We start from the raw sequence: 20,690 nt of genomic DNA, 5'->3' as shown, positions 1-20,690 counted from the left end.
TTCTACATTTCTGTACTTTTTTTTGTGAAATGAGAAGCTGCGGTGGTGCAGCCGTAGCGTTGCCGCCTCACAGCAAGAGGTTCTCTTGTTCGATTCTCGGCGGGAGCACCTTCTGTGTGGAGTCTGCATGTCTTTCCCCACGGCCGATAGGCGTTCGAAAGACATGCGTAAATGGGCATGCCTTCGTTGAAGGTTGGGCGTCGAGCTGGCACCTCGGCACTGTAAAAATCTACTGACAATCATTAGCGGACCGGAGTTCTGCTGTGGCAACACCTAACCGGGAAAAGCCGAAAGAAGATGAAGAAGAACAAGTTTTGCATTTCACCTAAGCTGAGCCTGAAATTGGTCAGTTTTGATCAGTGCACTACCCATTACACAAGTATAAATAAATAAATATTCTAACTTCAGTTGGTCATCATAGAAGTGCTTCTCAACCGGTTAGGTTTTGCCCAAGATATCTTGTGTTAAAATAATCATTGGAGAAAGGCCCAAAAATAGGGATAGATTTTAAGTATTGCTCTTAGAAAGTTACTAGAATAACAGTTTTTTTTACAGCATGCAGTTTAAGGACATTAATTCTGAAACTCTAATGTGTGTTATTGTTTAGTGACTACAATCCTCAGTGATTTGCCAGAAAACCACAAATTTTATGAGGAACAGACAAAAATATGAGCAAAAATCTGGACATTCTGTGAGAATTTGGGCATTTGATAGGCAGGATCCATTTGATGCTTCTGTCTGGACTAACAGACAAACAATCTTTGTTCAGTAAAGCACAACATGTAGCTTGCTGCCTTGCAGGGATCTTAATGGCTATGGGTTCCATCAAGGTTAAATCTAATTCCACTAAGGTCAATCTAAGTATCATTATTAATCTGTTCACATTACATAAATTTATCAAGTTTGTGCTGCTGAACAATATATTATCTTTTTACAGTACATTAAGCAGACTACTTCTCTGTAAAAAAGCAGTACTTCTTTTGTTGCCCTTATAGTTTATGCAACAAAGTTGTCATTGAAAAGAGTCCTAGGGTCCTATTTCCCTAGCTTAGATAAAACAAAAAGATAATAATTACCCTTCTTTTTTCTGCTCTTTATCCTTTTTCTCCCTTCTCTTCCTCTTGCATTATTGCTCTTCTTTATCGATTTTCACATATTCTTATATCCTTTCTTTTACTGACATTTCCTTGTACAACATTTTATAAAGGCTTACAAACTCTGATTCATGAATGCCGAATCATACACCGATGCACTGTGCAAATATGTACATGAATGCATGGAACTAGGCATACCCAAAAGAACCAAGATGCTCTCCTTCAAAAAAAAGGAAGCCAGTCTGGTGGTCCCCTGCCATTAATAAACTCCACAACAGAAGGAAGAAACTGTTGCAGAAAAAGGTGAAGTCCCAAGACCAGAAAAACTCCCTTATTAGCCTCAACAAAAGTTGAGATCCCTCATCAAAACCTCTAAAGCCAGCTATGAAAGCAGAACTGCGGCAGACACTAAAAACAACCACAAAGCCTTGTATAGTTATATCAAGAATCTCCATGGCAATACCCAGGTTTGCTCTGAGTTACTGCACAATGGTAACTCCTATACTGAGCCAACAGATATTGCCAACATACTGGCCGACAGATTCAGTGCCAGCTTTACCCCCCCCCTCCCAAAGGACCAATCACAATACCAGAGTAATGCCAGGCACCCAGCATTACTGCAGCATAGGTTAAAGCTGCATTGCCCAAGGCCAAGAATACAGCTTCCGTGGGACCTGACAATATCCCTGGATGTGTTCTACATGAACTACAAAATGAACTGGCACCACATCTGTGTGCTCTGTTCAATGACAGCCTCATCTCAGGCTTTGTCCCTACCGAATGGCTACAGTCATTTCTCTCCATAAAAGGGGGGTGCGACTACAGGCCCTGGGAATTATCACCCCATTAGCCTGACGAGTCTGATATGCAAGGGTATGGAGCGCATCATCATGGACCCAATTAACAAGGATATTAGGAATCTTCAAACTCTAGATCATATGTAATGTAGAACATGCCTGCTCAACTTGGTCGACTTCTTTGAGTCAGTTACCAGAGCTATGGATGAGGGCAAGGCAGTTCATACAGCCTACCTCGATCTGGCCAAGGCCTCTGATACCATTCCCCACTCAGGAATTATTGATAAACTCACCAAACTAGGCATCAACCCCTATATCACTAGGTGGGTTAAATTGGCTCACAGAACCCACAGTGTGAAAGGAGCAGACTTCAAGTCAGACTGCTGAACAGTCACAAGTGCAGTCCCACAGGGATCGGTCCTGGGTCCTCTCCTGTTTAGCATCTACTTTTCAGAAGTCCATGCCAACACGGAGGGACTCTGGCTAACCAAGTTCGCAGATAACTGCAAGCTGTGAGCCATTATTAACTACATAAGTGACGTAGACTTCCTACAGAAGGGCCTCACTGAGACCAATGACTGATGTTGAAACCATGGCCTTAAGCTTAATACCAAAAAATGTGCTGTCATCCCCTCTGGGAAAAACTCAATCCCCACTAATTGCAACATCGATGGCAGCTTACTGAATTCTAAAGGTGTAATAAGAGATCTGAGGACACAGGCTGACAGCAACCTTTCCTTCGACAACCACATTGCCACTGTGGTCAGAAAGTCCTTCTATGTAGCACATCTGATTACCAAGGGTTTTGCATCCAGGAAGAAAGAGGTCATCATCTCTCTCTCTAATCTTTCCTCATTAGGCTAATCATCAAGTATAATGTCCCATTTGGGATGTACCTCACTAGACACATGCAACAGCTGGAAAGGCCACAAAAGTACCTCATGAAGAGGATCCTAGGCCTTAAACACATGTCCTACATGGACAGACTAAAAAAACCCCAGCTACTGTCTGTCTCATATCATCTACTAAGAGGTGATCTCGGCTTGACTTACAAAGCCATGTGTGACCCAGCTCTGTTAGAAATCCTACATCTAAAGAAATCCCAATCCCTCTGCACCACACACTCCAGAGACCTCAAACTCATTACCACAATCAACAGAACATGCTGGAGGGACAGGTTCATAACCAAGATACTGCCCATGCTCTGGAATAGACTTCCCATACATGTCAAGAAGAGCACCTCACTGACCCTCTTCAAGAGAAATCTTGAGTGGATGGGAAATAGAAAATTCACCCTGGGATCACTCCAGCGGCTCTACTTGATAGAGGCACTGGGAACTAATGTCGGGCAGCACGATGTCAGGGCACTTCTATGGGCTAGGCTTGTAAAGGCTCCAGGGCCATTAGCCTAGTACACACCTATGAACCTATAAAAAATGTGTCAAATAACTCTGCTTTATGTAATACAACATATAAAATATTACTCTTCTGTCTCACTAACGATGCCTACAAGAAACACCATAAAATGTGCAACAGTGTTTCTAGCTTTTACATGTATTTTTCACTGTACTTCAGTGTACTTTATTGTAAATTTCGTATATTTTTGCTTATTTTATAATGTTTGTACTCTGTCACTTGTTTTGTGTCAGAAAAAGGGTTCAAGGACTGGTTCACCCACCTTAACAAAAATAAATAAACATGTAATAGTGGAGGCTCAGTGATATAAGGTGTCGCACTTGTACCATAACAAACCCCAGTAGGAAGCATCAACTGTGGGAATAGAGTTGAATCAGGTTTAAAAATGCCCCAGTGGTTGTTACTCTAGTATGCCCCTATCAAAAAAAAGAGAACAAAAATTATCTGAGGTAATGATCATGCCAGGAGCAGAGTTAGAGAGTAGTGGCAGCAGCTAAGAAAAATTCTGGTGTCTATCTTTCAGTTGTGACAGAATCCAGAAACATACAAATCATGCTTTCACTCTATAAGATCCTCATCAGTCATGAACCACCCTGAAAAAATGCATGCATTTCTTGAGATCATATAGGCAGAAGTCCTCAGGCTGCTGGAATGACTTCAGATGATCACCAAACCAGTGTGGAAGACAGAGGGGAAAGGATACAACCAGAGGGTGGAGGAGATGATGGTTTTCTTACTACATAGTTGGGCAAGATTATATCAGTGCACAAGATGATCTTGTGAAAATTAAAAGGAGACACCCTGAACAGGAAGATCAGAGAACAGAAGAAGTACAAACAGCAGATTTTTGGGTGCTGTTACTTGCCAGATCTGTAAAAGTATTTCTCCATACATGGAGAGGGTTGTGGATACCTGGAGTAGGTAGTAGACAGTGAGTGAGAGAATCCAAGGAAGCATCCATAGGATCATATGAAAACAGGAAAAACAGGGAAGGATGGAGGGAAAGTAGAATGGTATATTTTATGAAAGGAAAAGCTAATTAAATTTCTGTCATTAATCAAATGTAACATAGCATAACACCTAAACTAGAAAGCAGGAGGTATAAAATCAGACTTACCTGCTGCTGCAATAAAAGATGCTGAAGCTGCTGTGCAGAGAAGGGAACCTGTTAAAAAAAAAATGGTTCATGAATAAATCTTTTATAAGACATAAACAGGCTTCTGTTACAGATCACAGATGGGACGGAACATGAACTTCTACCCATAAATTCAATAAAAACCCAGGAATGCAAAGTTGCCCATTCTAAAACACAAAATACACTGATGATTTTTTATAAAGTTTGACAGCAATGGTCTGTAAATACAGTACTAACATGTAATATGACATGAAACAGTATGCTTCTGAAGTCACTAATGGAAAATCAATAAATAAATAAGGTTGTGCACAATGTAAAAATTAAAACTGCAAACTTACCATAAAAGGAAATCTGCATAGGCAGCTTCATCTATGTCACATCTAAGACTAAGACTGGCAGAACTTAGCCCAGCACCTAAAATGATCCCGGCTACCTTAGCCCTTCCCTGTTACCCACAATGCTGAGCACCTAAGGATCCATCTCCAAATCTCTGTCACTCTACCCAAAACCCCATAGTAAAATAAAGGTGCATGTCAGAACTGAAGCAAGGAATGAGGATAGGGATGGTGACAGAGATGAAGCTGTCAGTGCAGCTCCATGATTAGAGTAAGTACACAAGCCCCTTGTACTGTTCACTTGAAAGACTATCCAAAATAATGGTGGCAATAAAGGATCACCTAGACCTGGAGGTTACATCTGTCTTGTAGTATTTTGTAAACATTGTGACACCCCAACACTGGCTCAGTAATCAAGGAGCCTCAATCCTCACCATTGGCAACAGTGGAAAATGTACACACTGGGAGGATGACAAGTACACACAGTAAAATGCAATTTACCATAAGAGCACACAGAGATCAGTCAGTCTGGGGCTGGTTTCTCCCTCTTTCTCCAGATCCCCAATAAGACTCCCCACTGGTACAACTACAGAGTTGAGATCTCAGCTGAGTGGCCAAGCTAAGACCTCCAGCACCCTCTCTGTCCAAACAGTGCTTTGTGTCCCTGCTCAAGTAGCCGACACACACACACACACACACCTGGGAAAGGCTGGCACAGGTTTATTAGTTATGCACCCTTTTGCCCAAACCATAAGGTAGTTATCACTGCCACCAGCCAACTCTTTATCAGCTACTTTAAGGCCCTTAGCAAAGGGTGTCCAATCTTACTGTGTAATGCTACTATTAATCCAAATGGTAGTTTGACCAAGAGCAAGGGTATTAGAAGTGGCCCACAGTGTCACTAAATACATATGCAAGTACTCTCAGAGCTTAAATATGTCTCATAAAAATATCAGCCACAAAACAGGTTTAAATATATTTAATAATAAATAATAAAAGAACAAGAAAATACTCAGTAAATCATCACAGTAATTTCAGAGGTCAAAATCACAGAAAATATTTAAAACAACATTCCAGGACAGTCTCAAATAAATACTTAAAACATCTAAGCTATACTTCACTATATTCCTAACTATATCTAAGATAAATCACTGTACCCTAGTTAACTTACTTACAGAACAACAAGCAGGCAGAAGTGGTGAGTAGATGTTTCCAGGTCAAAGACAAAATACAAAATGCCATGTCTCTCTCTCTCTCTCTCTCAGGGAGTTCTTAAATTAATATCAAATATTACTGTTGGGATACTTGCAGCATGACACCACTTTTTGGTCACCTGACTATCCCAGGCTCAAAAACAATCATTGATAGAATCTGTCAGCATTAGCATCTCCCTGTGAAAGATACATAGCCCTCAGATCTTTGCAGCTGCTAGAAGACATAAAACAATAAAACACTTACAAAACAATGCATAAGGCTCCCTAGTTTTAGACATCCTGTCTCCTTGCTGCACTGAAACTAACTTTTATAGCGCAGTTATAAAACAATTTAATTTCAACTATTTTAGTGCAATTTTGCAAGTTAGCCTTCTATGTGCCAGTTCCCACTATTAAAACATATACATTTACACAATTGCAACAGTTTATATCCATTTCTGTTCTAATCCAGCAGGGTACACTGTGTTCAGACCTCTAAGCTCAGTACTGTACAAACCTTTTTCACACACACTTCTATACCAGCAGCTTGATAGATTGATTACATAATCGAAATGTAATTTAATCAAACAGCACTTACTTCGAAAATGCCGTTTATCGAATTTACTCTTGTGAGGGGCTGTGCCCCCACACCCCCTCACTAATTTTATATATATATATATATATATATATATATATATATATATATATATATAATATATATATATGGGTCTACCTGATATGGTCAACAATGTTCTAATATTCGTTTAATAGTCATTTAAAACATGAAAATTCAACAAAAACTGAACATTTTAAACTTTATGGTTAGCTCTGCGTCCCTTTGTAACTCCAATAATGCTTGCCGCTGGTCAGCATTTAAATTACCCAACATCTTTTTCAAACTTCCATCATTATAGGCGGCCATTAAATCATAGGTTCAATCAGAGGTTTGAGAAAGATGTTTGGTAATTTAAATGCTGACCAGTGGCAAGCGTTGTTGGAGTTACAACGGGGCAGAGAGCTAACCATAAAGTCTGCAGATAAAGGAGGGTCCATTGTTGTGATGGATACTGTCTTTTATGATAGTTGTATGATGGAAATGTTGAATGACACTGAGGTTTATGAAGATGTTAGTTTAGTGTGCGACAGAATTCACTCAAGTTTGAGTGACTGTTTACAGAGTGGTTTAATTTCTAAATAATTATTTGATTATTTAACAGTGGAACATCCTGTAGTCCCTGTGTTTCAAGGACTGCCCAACATTCATAAATGCAAAGAGAGACCCCCATTCAGACCTATAGTGTTTGGCAGAGGCTGGACTACTGAGCCAGTCTTTGTTTTTATAGAGAAAAAGTTAAGACCTGTTCTCAATGCACAGATGCAAGTTTTCAGGGATACACAGCAGTTTTGGGGCAATTTATATGAGGCCATGGTTTGTATTTTGATGGGAGTTATTTCTTGGTTACCTTGGATGTTGTATTGCTTTTCACATGCATTCAGCATGTGGACGGTATTACAATGTTGAAGGAATTTTTAACAACTAAAAGTGGTTATGATGTGATAACTATTGGCCTTATATGTTTATTTTTAGAAATGGTCTTAGAAAATAATATTTTTATGTTCAGTCAACATCTCTTCTTGCAGAAGGTTGACGTAGCTATGGGCACTAGTTGTGCCAATAGCTACGCCAACATTGTTATGGCTGCATGGGAGGAGAAACACATTTTTGACTCTGAGTTTTCATCAAGCATTGTACTGTATAGAAGGTTTGTGGATGACCTTTTTTGGTTTGGAGGAGGACAGAGGCACAACTCTTAGATTTTATATGTTATTTAAACAATACTGTGCCATTTCTTTCATTCAGTTTTACAATTTCAGTGACAGAAATAGATTATTTAGATGTAAATGTTTTTGTTAATTCTCTGGGATATTTGACCACTACTTTACATAAAAAAAGCTGTAGAAAGAACACACTGTTACAACTAACAGTATGCATGTGGGTCATGTCTTCAAGAATGTTGCCAAAGGGCAATGTATGCGTTTGTCAAGACTAAATAATGAAGATACGTTGTATGAGGCAGACATTAATTGTTTTCAACAGGAATTAATTAATAGGGGCTATAAGAGGAAGGAGGTAGCTGACGTTGTTCGTTTTACACGTGAAAATAGGAGGGGAAGAGGTAGACCCTTTTTTACACATACAGTGGACTCATTTAATGAGACTGGAAGCACCCCCATGAAGAAGGAGATACTAACTATGTCTCTTTATTCTACTAGTGATGTCAGTGGCATTATAGGAATTATTAAGAACAATTGGGTCTATTGTAGGTGAATACCCTAGGTTTAGTTTTAAAAACAAAAAGTCTCTGAAGAGACAGTTGTGTTACAAAAATTCCACACAGGAGAAGAGAGAATCAGTGAGCAGTCCTTGGATGTGTTGCTGCTTGAGATGAAATTTCTGCACATTTATAGATCCATATGTGGACTTTGTTCATCCATCTACTAATAAGAGGTTTTGTTTTATTGTCACTGCTGATTGTAGAAGCAAAAAGCTAGTTTACTTAGCCAAGTGTAGAGCATGTGATTGTTTCTACATAGGCAAGACCAACAGGTCTTTGCTGGAATGAATGAGAGAGCATGTTAACAGTATAAATAAAGGTGATGTACACAATGCTCTTGGCAAGCATTATGTTGAAATGTGGACGAGAGCATATATTTGGTTTTAGGGTAATTGAGATAGTGACTCCTAATACTTGGGTGGTGACTTTAGAAATTTTACTGAAGAAAGGGAACTGTCATGGATTATTATTATGCAGACAGACAGGTTTCCTGGCATTAATGAAAGGGCCTCTATTAAGCTGGCTTTGAATGTCAGAGGCCTCTCTAAATGAATGAGAATGTTTTATTGATTAATCGAAACAGTGCTTGTGTAGGTTAATTATTTTATCATAGTAAATGAATGTCTTATATAATGTGCCTGGTTTTACTGCTTTGTTGTCTGAAGAAGCACATTTAATGTGTGAAAGCGCTTACCTGTCTTGCTACAATAAATCTGGATTTTTATGCAAACAGTCATGTTTTGGTGCTGGTTTACATTTGTTATTTGTATTTTCTGGCTAACTAGCACCATTTATTCCAGTGGGTCCATTTGTTTGCTACTATTTTGAAAGAATACTTGCAAAGTGGCTATTGCTACAGTAGAATGAACATTCATAAATTCAAGTAAATATTTGCCAAATTTCTGAGAAAAAAAGCTTTAAAGGTATAAAAAAATCAAAGAGACTGGTTGTCTATGAAACTGTGATATCCATTTTTAATGAAATAAAAAGCTGAGAATCCTTCCTTATAGATTTTGTTCTGCCCAAGTAAAATGTAAGCTGTTAATGTGCAATCCATACAATGAAGCAGGTACTCCCCACAGTCAGCATAATTAGAAAAGCTAAGTAGAAGATTAGCTCCTACTGGCACTTTTTGAACATAGGAAGAATTAATTTTCATGGACACAATATCTTTGTAAAAGATAAAGTAAGATAGATTGGCAGACAATGCCTGAAGCCTGGAAATACTTACAGCAAAGGTAATAGTGACTAAAAATTCCTTTTTCCAAATGAAATATTTTAACTCTGCAGAAGAAGGCGGCCTAAAGGGAGGCAGGATAAGTTTCTCCAAAGACAACTCTATGGTTCCAAGGTAGAATACAACACGTGATAGGTTCACAACTTCATAGGTACTTTTTAGGCTACTGATCTGTGAGGATCTTAAGAAACTTAGCCTTGCATTCTTGTTGTGTGTGTGCATGTTTTTTTGTCCTTATATTTTGTGTATGAAACAAGGATATGTTGGGATATTTACTTGTTGTCCCTTTCCATGAGGATCACAGGTGTTAAACCAGGGATGAATTTATGGTTTTTCACCCAGTAATCCAAATTACATTTGAAAAGAGCAATAGAAGTGCTTTGCTTTATGTGGAGTGGAACAAAATTCCATAGAAGTGGTATTCTTTGTGATGCATATTCACTTTCCGACATGTCCTGTTTATTTTTAGAAACAGAGATAGAGATCCCTTGCTCAAGTGTTTACACTACCATTGCACTTACAAAAATGTAATAGGTCTAACAAGAGAGGGTTTTTTTGAGGCTCTGTACGCAAGGCAGAAGTCACCTCTTAGTAGCCTATACTATACAAAGAAGATGAACAAGGCTTTAAGATGATCTGCATGTTTTTTATGACTTAGGCCCCTGATTTTTAGTGAGAAAGCACTGTGATCATTCCAGTTGTGGCAAGTGTTTGGACAGGTACATACCAAAATGGACATTATATTTAATGATTGGCCTAATGACAGACAAGTACAATGAAATGATTACATCCCTCAACGTGGTCGCCAAACTATAGATATAGGCTGTGCAGTGAAAAAATACTTCTTTAGAATAGTGACTACTTGTTGATCAAAAGACAGAGGGTTATCAACTCATGTTCCCAGACCCCTAACTATGGGATCAACTTTAAGGGGTGTGCTGTCACTGTAAATGATTCTAGGGCTGTCATCCTTGCAAAAAAAGATACTATTAAATATTTCTTGGGACTTAGTTTTAGTCCATGGTTTTTATACTAGCTATTTGTTTGAGAAAAGCCTTCATGGAAGATCATGCTATCCTTGGCAAAATTTATGATGGCACCAAGTATACAGTCATCTGCAAATTTGGTCAGCCATAAATGTTTAACATGTGTTTTGACCTCCAAGAAGTAAATGGCAAAGATGAGTAGTCCAAGGACTGAACCTTGGGGTACAACCATTAGTAACAGGTCTTTTGGAGGAGGTACAGCTGTACGTCCTAATTTCCTGGATTCTGTTTGAGAGACAATTTGCTATTCAGTGAGTTACATAAGTATTGACATTTAACTACGACAGCTTATCTATGATGCCTGAATGTAAGATAGTGTCCAACACCTTTGCAAGGTCTAAATATGCAATGTGTATGGATTTGTTCTCATCCATTACTTCAGTAACCTTCTTGAAGAAGTTAACCAGGTTTAGTGGGCAGTATCTGCCCTTAATAAATTTGAACTGGCATGAGTAAAGAGTTTGTAGGTTGTCTGCATCCTTATTTATTAACTCCCTAATGATCCTTTCCACAGCCTTACAGATGAGACTGGCTGGGCTTATGGGTCTACAGTCTCCTGGGTCCACTGACACACAAACCTTTGTGCATGGGGATGAGTATTGCTATTGCTAGCCTCCATTCATCTGGCACAACACCTGTTTTTAGGCTGATACTGAGGGAGCCTGGTATGCCACACAGCCATATGGAAGTAGTGTTTGCTCTTTGCTTTGGATACTGTTTTGAGGGTTTGTTCTTGGGAGATATGAAAAAGGAAGAATAGATGTGGTTATGTGAAATGGGACTACAGGAGGAGAGAAGGAGTAAAATTAGTCCACTAGTAGATAGGCTATGCCCTCTGGGTCCAGGTAAGTAATAGTGCTTTTTATCAGCTATACACAGTACTGTGCATTGTTTCTGAAGTTTCTAACATAGTTAAAGAAGATTCCGCAGTTATGCTTCAACTGAGTGGCTATTTTACTTCATATATGGCTTTGGTTGATTTGATCAGGGTCCAGAATTCCATGCTGAGTTTAGTGAGAGTGTTTGTAGCATATTGAGAGTTAAATTAATGGGGGAACACAGTAGAAAAGTGCTCCTCAAGAAGACTTGGAAGACAAAGAGAAGAAAAGGGACAATTTGCACCTTGATAAAAAATTAATTTAGACTCAGGGAACTTTATTTATTGATTGATTGATTGATTGATTGATTGATTGATTGACATTTGTTAACCGGGTTGGTCCATTTGGGCTTGTGGCACATTTTCAGTGGAGATCCGAGGAGAAAAGCTCCAAAAAAACACAAACAGTTTACAGAGAATCAAACATTTGTGTCAAAAATATAGTCAAAATCAATTATACAAGAGCGTTAGAGAGACAAAGCAGAAATGCAAACATATGATATATACATATCAATGTATGAATGAAAGGCATGAATCAAGAATCAGTGATAAATATTCTAAAACACTACGAAAAGGTGTGAGAAAATAACCAAAATCCCATTCAGTGACCCACAAGAGAAAAAAATGAGCCGATTTACTTCAATATGAGTTCGTTGTGTCATGTCTCTGGACAGAGACAACCTACACAGAGTATGACAGGTCCCTGGCAATCATAGGAACTGCAAAACCCAAGTAGTTAACTTGAGAAAGTGAAGGCCTGGGTGAGGTTTACCAGATGACCACAAGGCAGGAGGTTCTTGGATGAATTCACACAAAATGGTCTGTCCAAGAAGTCAAGCCAAAGCAGGGGAAGGCATATTTTTCAGGGTAAAAAAAAGTTCCATTACGGTAACATTTTATACGACATGGCTTCCTCCAAAGATCTGGAAATAAGTAAAAAGGGGGAATTCAGGTATAAATAAAGTCCCAGGGGTCACTTCTGGATAACAACATTTCAGTGACATCTTCCTAATGGAGGAATATGAGTAAATTGCTGAATTTTAATGTTGGCTATGGGATGCAAAATGGTTACTGCTCCTCAATGATGCAACACAGCCTGTACTAATAACTAACTGAAAGACTATTCATGGGGCATCAGCAGACAGAGACTAAGATGGTCCATTAGAAATCTGGACTGTCACAAGATGTTATAGGCAAACAAAAGGTGACTGGAAGCACACATCCATTCTAAAACTTTCCCAGCTTTCAAACAAAGGGTACAGGAAAGTGCCTCCCCTGCTTGTTAATATAACAAAGCATTACCATGTTATCAGAATAGATGGCAATCGCAGCAGTGGTCACGGAGTCCTGTCAAGCATGCAAAGGGGAAAGCTGGCCATGATTTCCAGAATGGTGGCTTGTGAAGTGGCCTCATAGGTTGTTTGCTTTAAATAATGCCCCTAACCAACAACAGAGGCATCTATGATAAAAGTCACTAGAGAATCAGGGTTGAAGAACATCTACCTAGAGGGAGGCTGGACTTGAAAGTGCACCATAAGAGGTGTTCTTTGAACTTCATGGATATTCTGAGCTGAGCATTTAGTGGCCCTTTAGGGTGGCTCCACTGAACTTCATCTTTAACAAATATATTACTCTCACCTTCTTGCTTCTCTAATTCAGCTTCTATGGTCAGTCCAAAGAGCAAAGTTCTACAAAATCTCACACCTATGAAATGAGCCTTTGATTTTTTTTTGTTTAATTCCATTAGGAAGGAAACAATCAATCACTCCTATGCTTAATGCCATGGCTGACCCATTCAAAGTAAGATGAGCCATTAACATGTTCTAATTAGCCACAGAGCCATGAGATGACATCTGAGATAACATGTCATGCCAACCCTGCCATTCTGACAGCAGATTCATCAGTTAGCTCTTTCTGGATCTTTACACTTTTACCACATATTTAACACTGCCCCCGCCCCCCAACTGTCCAGAATTTTTAATTTGTTGTTGGAAGAATGGAAGACCTAGGCTTGTGTATTAGGGGCCTTCTTAAGAGCAGTAGATATAATTATGGAGTCCACCGTAAGGTTCTTCAACAACAACTTTTTGGGAAGCCAGATTATCTTGTCTTGTCTCTTTCAGATAAGTGCCACCATGCTGGGGTTCCTTCCATGCATTTAGAGTTATTAGTTGAGCCATCTTGTTGGCTGAAGGAACCACCAAAGAGAACAACTTGGGGGACTGGAAAGTCTCAGCAAGGATGCATTCTGACTCAGAAGGAGTATTTAGAGGGTGTTCTGTCTTGACCATTACGAGTTCCAATATTTCTCCAAAATTAGGGTCAAGAAGTAGTGCAGGGGGAGAATCAGCCTCACATAACCATCTATGTCTAATGTGGGGCACTCATAAGGAGAGTCTTTTTTCATCCTCTTGCACTTAGCTTTACCCCCGACCTAGATAGAGGCGATTCTGGGGATGGGGAAGACTGAGGGCTGGAGATATCCAAAACATCTTGTTGTGACCCCTCAGGTTTTCTGTCCTGGACTGGATGAGGGTATACAGTTGAAGCTGCAGCTAAATGAAGTCCCAGAATCATAGTCTGTGTCATTAAGGGGGGATCATGCAGGGAAGCCTGCATCACTGGGATTGTGATTAGCACTGATCTGAAGCCCAAGACGCAGGTCATCAACTTCAAGGGTTTGATATTAGACAGATAATGTTCAGACCCTGTGGTCCCAGCAACAAGGTCAAAGACACCGTGCATCAGTTGCCAGGAAAAGGTTGTTAGTCTTAATGTCAACTGCTGAAATGCTGACTCTAGGGAAAGAACACGGGGTGGCTCCAGGAAAATGACACCTGACATTAGGGAAGGATCAGCCCTGAAGGAGTTGAGGTAAGAAACATCAATATAAACGGTAACTTCAGCACCAAAGCCATTAAAGTCAAAGGTATATATCATGACTCAGATGGCAAAAAGTTGACTGATGTCCTTGACAGGACTGCTTCTCAAAGTAACCACAGTGAAGAAGTGCCAGGACCCCAGTCAGAGAAAGTAGGCAGTGCAGATAGTCTTAATGTTCCTGATAATAGTGGGCAAAGAAACCAAAGACCAAATCTGCTGCATGCTGAAAAATGTCTGCCACATCCTCTCATATTTCAACTTGACCAAACAGCCCTATAGGACCTGACAGAGAACAAAACTGACTGGGGTATTGAGCATGAGTTCTAACAACACAGATGAAATAATGTCAGAGCAGAGAAAGGTGAAGGAGGGATTTTCTTAAGGGGTTGCACCTTCAAAATAACTTAGCTTAACAGGTGCAGGTTCGACAAGCACACCATCCTCAGAAGCAGCAGGTTTAGCACAGCATAAACATGAGTAGGCTTCAATTTTTTAGAAACTAGTATACTCTACCAGCAGGCAACTTTCTCTTCAGCTGGTACTGGGAACAAGACTTAGATGCACAGGGGAAACTGTAAGAAAGGAATCAAATGTGGGGGTTAACCTGAACTTCCCTATTTCTAACCTACTTTTCCTCCCTTTTAAATTGAGGATCGAAGCTAGCACAAATATGGCACTCTTTGGAAAAATAAACCTCTCCAAAACATTTCACACTCTTGGCATGCTTATCCTAAGGAATTTTTTTTTAACCTGATATTTACACTTCTTGAGAATCTTGCCTTCACCCCAAAGTCCATGAGGGAAAAACTGTAGAAGAAAGAGAAAAAGAAGATGGAGCCAAAAATGGAGGGTGTGGGATCTTAACTACAAAAACTGAAAAAAATGCCTAAATGAGAAGCAATAAATTGAAAAAAAAATGGACCTATACAGATATCAGGAAGTAAGTAAGAAATAGTCAAACCTGGTAGGAAACCAATGACTAAACCTACCAAAAAAAAAACATGCTCATCTTTACTAAACAGATAGGTCCTTAGGTGCTCAGCATTTTGAGAAATGGGGAGGGATTATGGCAGCCTGTGATAGGTTTATGTCATATGATAAGTCCTGCTAGCTTTAGTCCTACAGATGGATGAAAAAAAACTCCCAATGTCAAAGGACAATTCAGAAGGGGAAAGAAACACTACTACATTTGTCCATTACAGTCAGATTTGTTTTGTGATGCCAACTTTTACATAATGAAAGGAAAATAGTGCTGCCACTTTAAAGACAGGTAAAGCTGGAAACAGAAACTGTTTAATTTCAAACTGTGCATTATTCCAAGGGGAGTACGCAAGAAGGTCTTCCACGAACTGGATAAAATTCATCATTTCACTCTATGGCAGACCCTTACCAACAACCTATAAGGTAGCTCCAAAGCTTGCACTTCTGGTCACCAAACCAAGTGATACAAACTGGAAATTGAAACATACATGTGTGCAGGATAAAAGATGGAGCAGTAGGAAGTGAAGGTATGTGCTAATTGTCAGGAAGGAGACCTACAGATTCCTAGTATACAGACATTCTTGAAGGCACTGATTTAATGATTTATGGTCTTTACCAGCCAACCTACAGTAAAGGAAAAAGAAAAAAAGTAATCTCTCAAACTGCTTTGTTTCTAATTATTTGTTTTATTTTTTCCTGTTGATTGAGAAGTGGCATCAGGACGTGATGATCAGCCGCTTGGAGTGAGGGAGCAAAAAAACATGTCAAACTGTTTAAACTCGCATTATTATCTGCACTGGGATTTGACAGAGAAATAGTACTGCTGGTTGTAGGCCTAGTGTGCTGCTGGTAATGGCAATTCTATTTATATTGGCAATTTAAAAAAAACACATTTTCTACAAAACAGCACATTTTTACCTTTAATTAATGCTCATTTTAACAGATAGACTTCTAGATTTACAGGTACAGTTTCTGAGTTCATTTGGATTACATGCTTCTTTGCTTTTTTTTTTTTCATTCTTTCCATGTTAAGAACCATATGAATGGCCCCAACTTTAAAAAGAAACTGTATATGTCAGTCTGTAAAGTAGTGGGTACCCTATAATTCCTGTTTTGATTTAGTAATTTCAGTAGAACCATGGGTGCTTGGGAAGAAAAAAAAAATATCAAGTTACTAATTCTTGCCACACCTATATACTAGAAAAGGACAGAAGCAAATCAAACAAAAGTTATTTAGCATACTGCAATACTACCTTGTGTGTTAAGTGTGTGAAGTGTTGACAAACAGCTCAATTAGAAACAGAGGGAAAGGGATTTAGCAGGTAATCACGAGGTTAGGATATCAGATAAATGCAAACCAAAGAACACAAACATGCTTGGGAAATTATATCTGCTGTAAACATTGAAAGGGAAAAGAGCACTATTGAGAATTTCTGCATCTGCAGGGCTACATATAATTATCTGAAAAAAATTTAACAACATATGTGGGAATGTGTTTGTGAAGTCATACATCAACAAAAAGACAAATAATAAACAATCCCATCTGTGTAAGAATTCAGAAACAGTAGGGAATAAACTAATGATTTTTCTAAGCAATCCACTACCACTCACTGTTGCATTTTTTCCCTTTTTTCCCCACTGTCCGTACATCATAACACTTGACAGTCTTCAAATGTAGACAGTTTTAAATTGTTTGCATAGTTCTGACATTAATAAAAATTACACACACAAACCATAATTCTTACGCTTCTCTACCATTCACAACCAAGTTTCACTTACAGGTTTGTTACTAAAGATACAAGGGTACTGTAGGATTTAATATTAAAAAGATCAGCTCTGAAACAGGTATATCTGTGCAAGAGTAAGTCAGTGCTACCAGGAAGCAGTATTTCACCAATGTCACCTTTGCAGGGATAGTGTGATGACATCCTAAACCAAGAAAGGTGCAGGAGTACCTTCTGCCCAAATGTCCGGACAAGTGTTAAAAGATTATTAAGGAGTTCTCAATCTCACCTTTTAGGACCTCTTCTGGTGTCAGGAAGATAACTTGCTTTTCTCCCTCAAATGGTTTGTGTCTGCATTTACATGCTTTGTGAGAGGCTGTTTTTATCTGGCTATGAGAAACTTCAAGGATAAGTGAGTAGAAAAAGAGTATACATTTCTCTTTCTGCATTTCTTTTTTATTGTTACTTATGAAGAGCTTCCTAAAAAAATGTCAGCCTTATCACCTGACCCACTAGTCACCTTCTTTTCAAATCTTCCCAATATTCTTCTCAAAAAGATGCAACTCCCAGGACTTTGAGGCTTCTTATTTTACCTGTTGTCTTAAAGGCAGCACAAAGTTCACCATATTATTTATCAAGCATAAATTCTAAATAAAAAAATGACTTCAGACATAAGACCTTTCCAGAGTCATGCTTATTGTGAATGACATCAGAACTGTAGACAGTAATTTTGTTATCCTGTAGTAATATGTAAAGGATTAATTATTGATAAAAACAGTATGAAACAAATTTTCTAAGAGTTTTTTTTGTTTTGCCTCTCCACCTGACAACCAGTGTCCCTCCTACAATTGGTCTTAAGCCCGTTCTTTCCCTTCACAGTGACAATATGGTCACAGTCAAGTGACCACAATGACAGTTGACCAGCATCTTGGCCTTCTGCAGACTATCAGTTTTCCCAACATCCATTTGTCCAAGTCATTTACCCACCCTCGTATCACTGGGAAGCTCTAAATGCCAGCCTATGAACCCATAAGAGAGAGACAGAAACAGAAAGAGATGGTATCACCATTGACACTCCCCATCAGCCTTAAAGCTCACCATTCACTTGCCACACTTTTTCTTCTGATAAGCTCTGAAGGCTTGCAAAAAAGCCTTCACATCATTGGACAGCTGAGTTTTTCTAATTACGCACTAACCTAACCCTTGGTGGCTAACATGAGCACTTACAAAATTGTGAGAGCTGTCTATGGACCAGCTAGTGCTTATGAGGTGATGCAGCCTTCCCAGACCAGAAAACAATTCCACTAAGTCCATGTTCCAATCTCTGGCTGTTTCTTAAGCAGCATCAGCCACTCATTCCCATCTTTACCAGCAAGCTCTTCCAGTGCTGAGGCCACTAGTTAAATTCTGGTTATTTGGGTTGTATTTAAGTTGTATTTAGGGCTTTTTTCTCTTTCTGTCTATGCCATGGAGCCGGGGGATGACGACCGTGATACACTTACAAATTTAAACTAACAAGCTACATGCAATAAGAATACAGCTGAGCAATCAATGGTTTTGCACAGAAGAGTTGCTATTAGGCAACACTGTTTTAAAAGGACATGCATCAAAACAGCCCTAACAACTTACTGGGTTACATATCACCAGCCCACCAAAAATACTACTTTAATATGGAGAACTTCAATGATTTTTGCAGGAGATGCTCCATTGCATCACTCCTAATATAGCGATTTTGTCCCACATCTCTGTTTTCTAAATATACCATCAATAAGGTCCCATAACATTGAGGGAAAAGGGGTGCTACTTTTATTTTAAAAATCAACTTTTCTCTTTTAATTTGAGGTAGTGAGACCTTCGAGTCAGCAAATTTCTTAATATTTTTAGTTATCTGTTAAATGGATAAGTGAACTGGTCTTTCTCAGACCCTTTTTAGGCACAGTACAGGTTGCACAAGCAAGGTTAAGCACAACATATACACAAATAATCAGCTAGTATGTTTAGGGAAAGTAGGAGGAAACCTGAAAAATATCTGGGTAGTCCTCCCCTGCTGGCCTCACGGTATGTTTGTCCACTTGCTCCCTAAATTGCTGTGCATTCCCAGTGTGCGCGACACTGCTACAGCTCCTTTTACTGTACAACAATCCAACTCTGTGAAACCTAAAAGATACCAAGAGTTTATGCTGGCCTGAAAAACCAAACAATATTATATGTATGCTTCACCACATAGAGGTTATTTTGAAAGCTGTATTTTATGATAATCCTTAACTTGCTAAACACAAATGCCTGAGCCAGCAGCAGGGATTTTTTTTTACTCTATTTCTTCCTCCTCCAGTATTATTACAGTAGCTTGCACATGGTACTGGATTATAGTTTTTCCTCTAGTCCCAATAGTAATTGGGTCACCAGACATCTTTTGAATTTTATATCTTCCCTATAGACTCCCTTCCCAACTTTTCCATCATTATATTTAACCATAGCTCTCTTACTATATAAATTTGTTTAGGTTCCCAGCTGCCCATACCAAGGCAGTCTCACTAATATCTACAATACAAACCATTGTCTTGCCATAACGTTCCATCTGTATTGTTGATCCTCGTTCAGTCATCACGCATGGGTATCGGTAACGACCTTTGAACCGAGCTGGCCATTTTCCAAGATGTGTCAGCTTCAAACTCTCGAGCTAAACTCTTACCCACAATCCCCCTCTCCCTGTTACCTCATATTGAGTTTGCAAGTCAAAGAAGGTAGAGGCTACCTCTGGTCAAATAACCTAAGAGAACCGGATGGTGAGATCCACTAGAAACCACAGGAGGGGGAAGGAGGGAGGGTCGTAATGACTGAACGAGGATCAACAATACAGATGGAACGTTATGGTAACAAATAACTTCTTTATCTGATATTGTCGTTCATTCCTTACGCATGGGACAGAGTCCCCATCTACCTCTATTCCTGGGAGGCTCTCATGGAAGGACATTCCTGAGCACCATAAACCAAAAGATGATCTTCCCCTGGAGGCCAAATCCAATTTGTAATGATTGATGAAGGTATGAGACGTAGCCCAAGTTGCAGCTGCACAGATGTCATGTAAAGAAGCTCTGGAATGGAAGGCAGCAGATGTTGCCACCAACCTTGTTAAATGAGCTTTCATGGTAGTAGGCAATGAGATATTACGTTCTGTATAAATGAAGGTCACACAGTCCTTTGACCATCTAGCTAATGTGACCTTAGCAACAGCAGATCCTAATCTAGGTCCAGAAAAGGCCAAAAATAACTGGTCAGATTTACGAATGGGTTTAGTACTGTTTAAGTAAAACGGATTTGCCTGTGGATATCTAGGGTATGTGGGCAATACTCTCCTCTGTTTGAATGATTGGGAAAGAAAACTGGCAATTCAATGGCTTGATTAATGGACATTTCAGAGATCACTTTAGGCAGAAATGACGGATTCGTTCTCAGAGACACTCTATCTCTATGAAAAATCAAGTATGGACTCTTGATACATAAAGCTTGAAGCTTAGAAATACGTCTGGAAGAAGAAATGGCAACCAAAAACAAGGTTTTCCATGACAAATACTTGAGGTCACAAGAAGAGGCTGGTTCAAAAGGTGACATTGTCAGAGCTTGTAGAACTAATGA

At 39.2% G+C, this 20,690-nt stretch overlaps 1 protein-coding gene across 3 annotated transcripts in view; it reads right to left on the bottom strand.

The window, feature by feature from the left end:
• The window catches only part of FBF1 (Fas binding factor 1), a 1,798,645-nt gene that overhangs the window by 1,065,213 nt on the left and 712,742 nt on the right, over positions 1 to 20,690 (bottom strand). For all 3 annotated transcript variants that reach the window (XM_044090504.1, XM_044090506.1, XM_044090505.1), the window contains exon 18: positions 4,425 to 4,472. In XM_044090504.1, coding sequence (XP_043946439.1) covers positions 4,425 to 4,472 — 48 coding nt within the window. The remainder of the gene's footprint in view (positions 1 to 4,424; positions 4,473 to 20,690) is intronic.

The sequence above is a fragment of the Protopterus annectens genome, chromosome 12.part0 (genome assembly GCF_019279795.1).
Source record: "Protopterus annectens isolate FY-2018-M chromosome 12.part0, PAN1.0, whole genome shotgun sequence".
NCBI lineage: Eukaryota > Metazoa > Chordata > Ceratodontiformes > Protopteridae > Protopterus > Protopterus annectens.
Note: the sequence above shows the minus strand (reverse complement) of the source record. Positions and strands in the feature narration are given on the sequence as shown.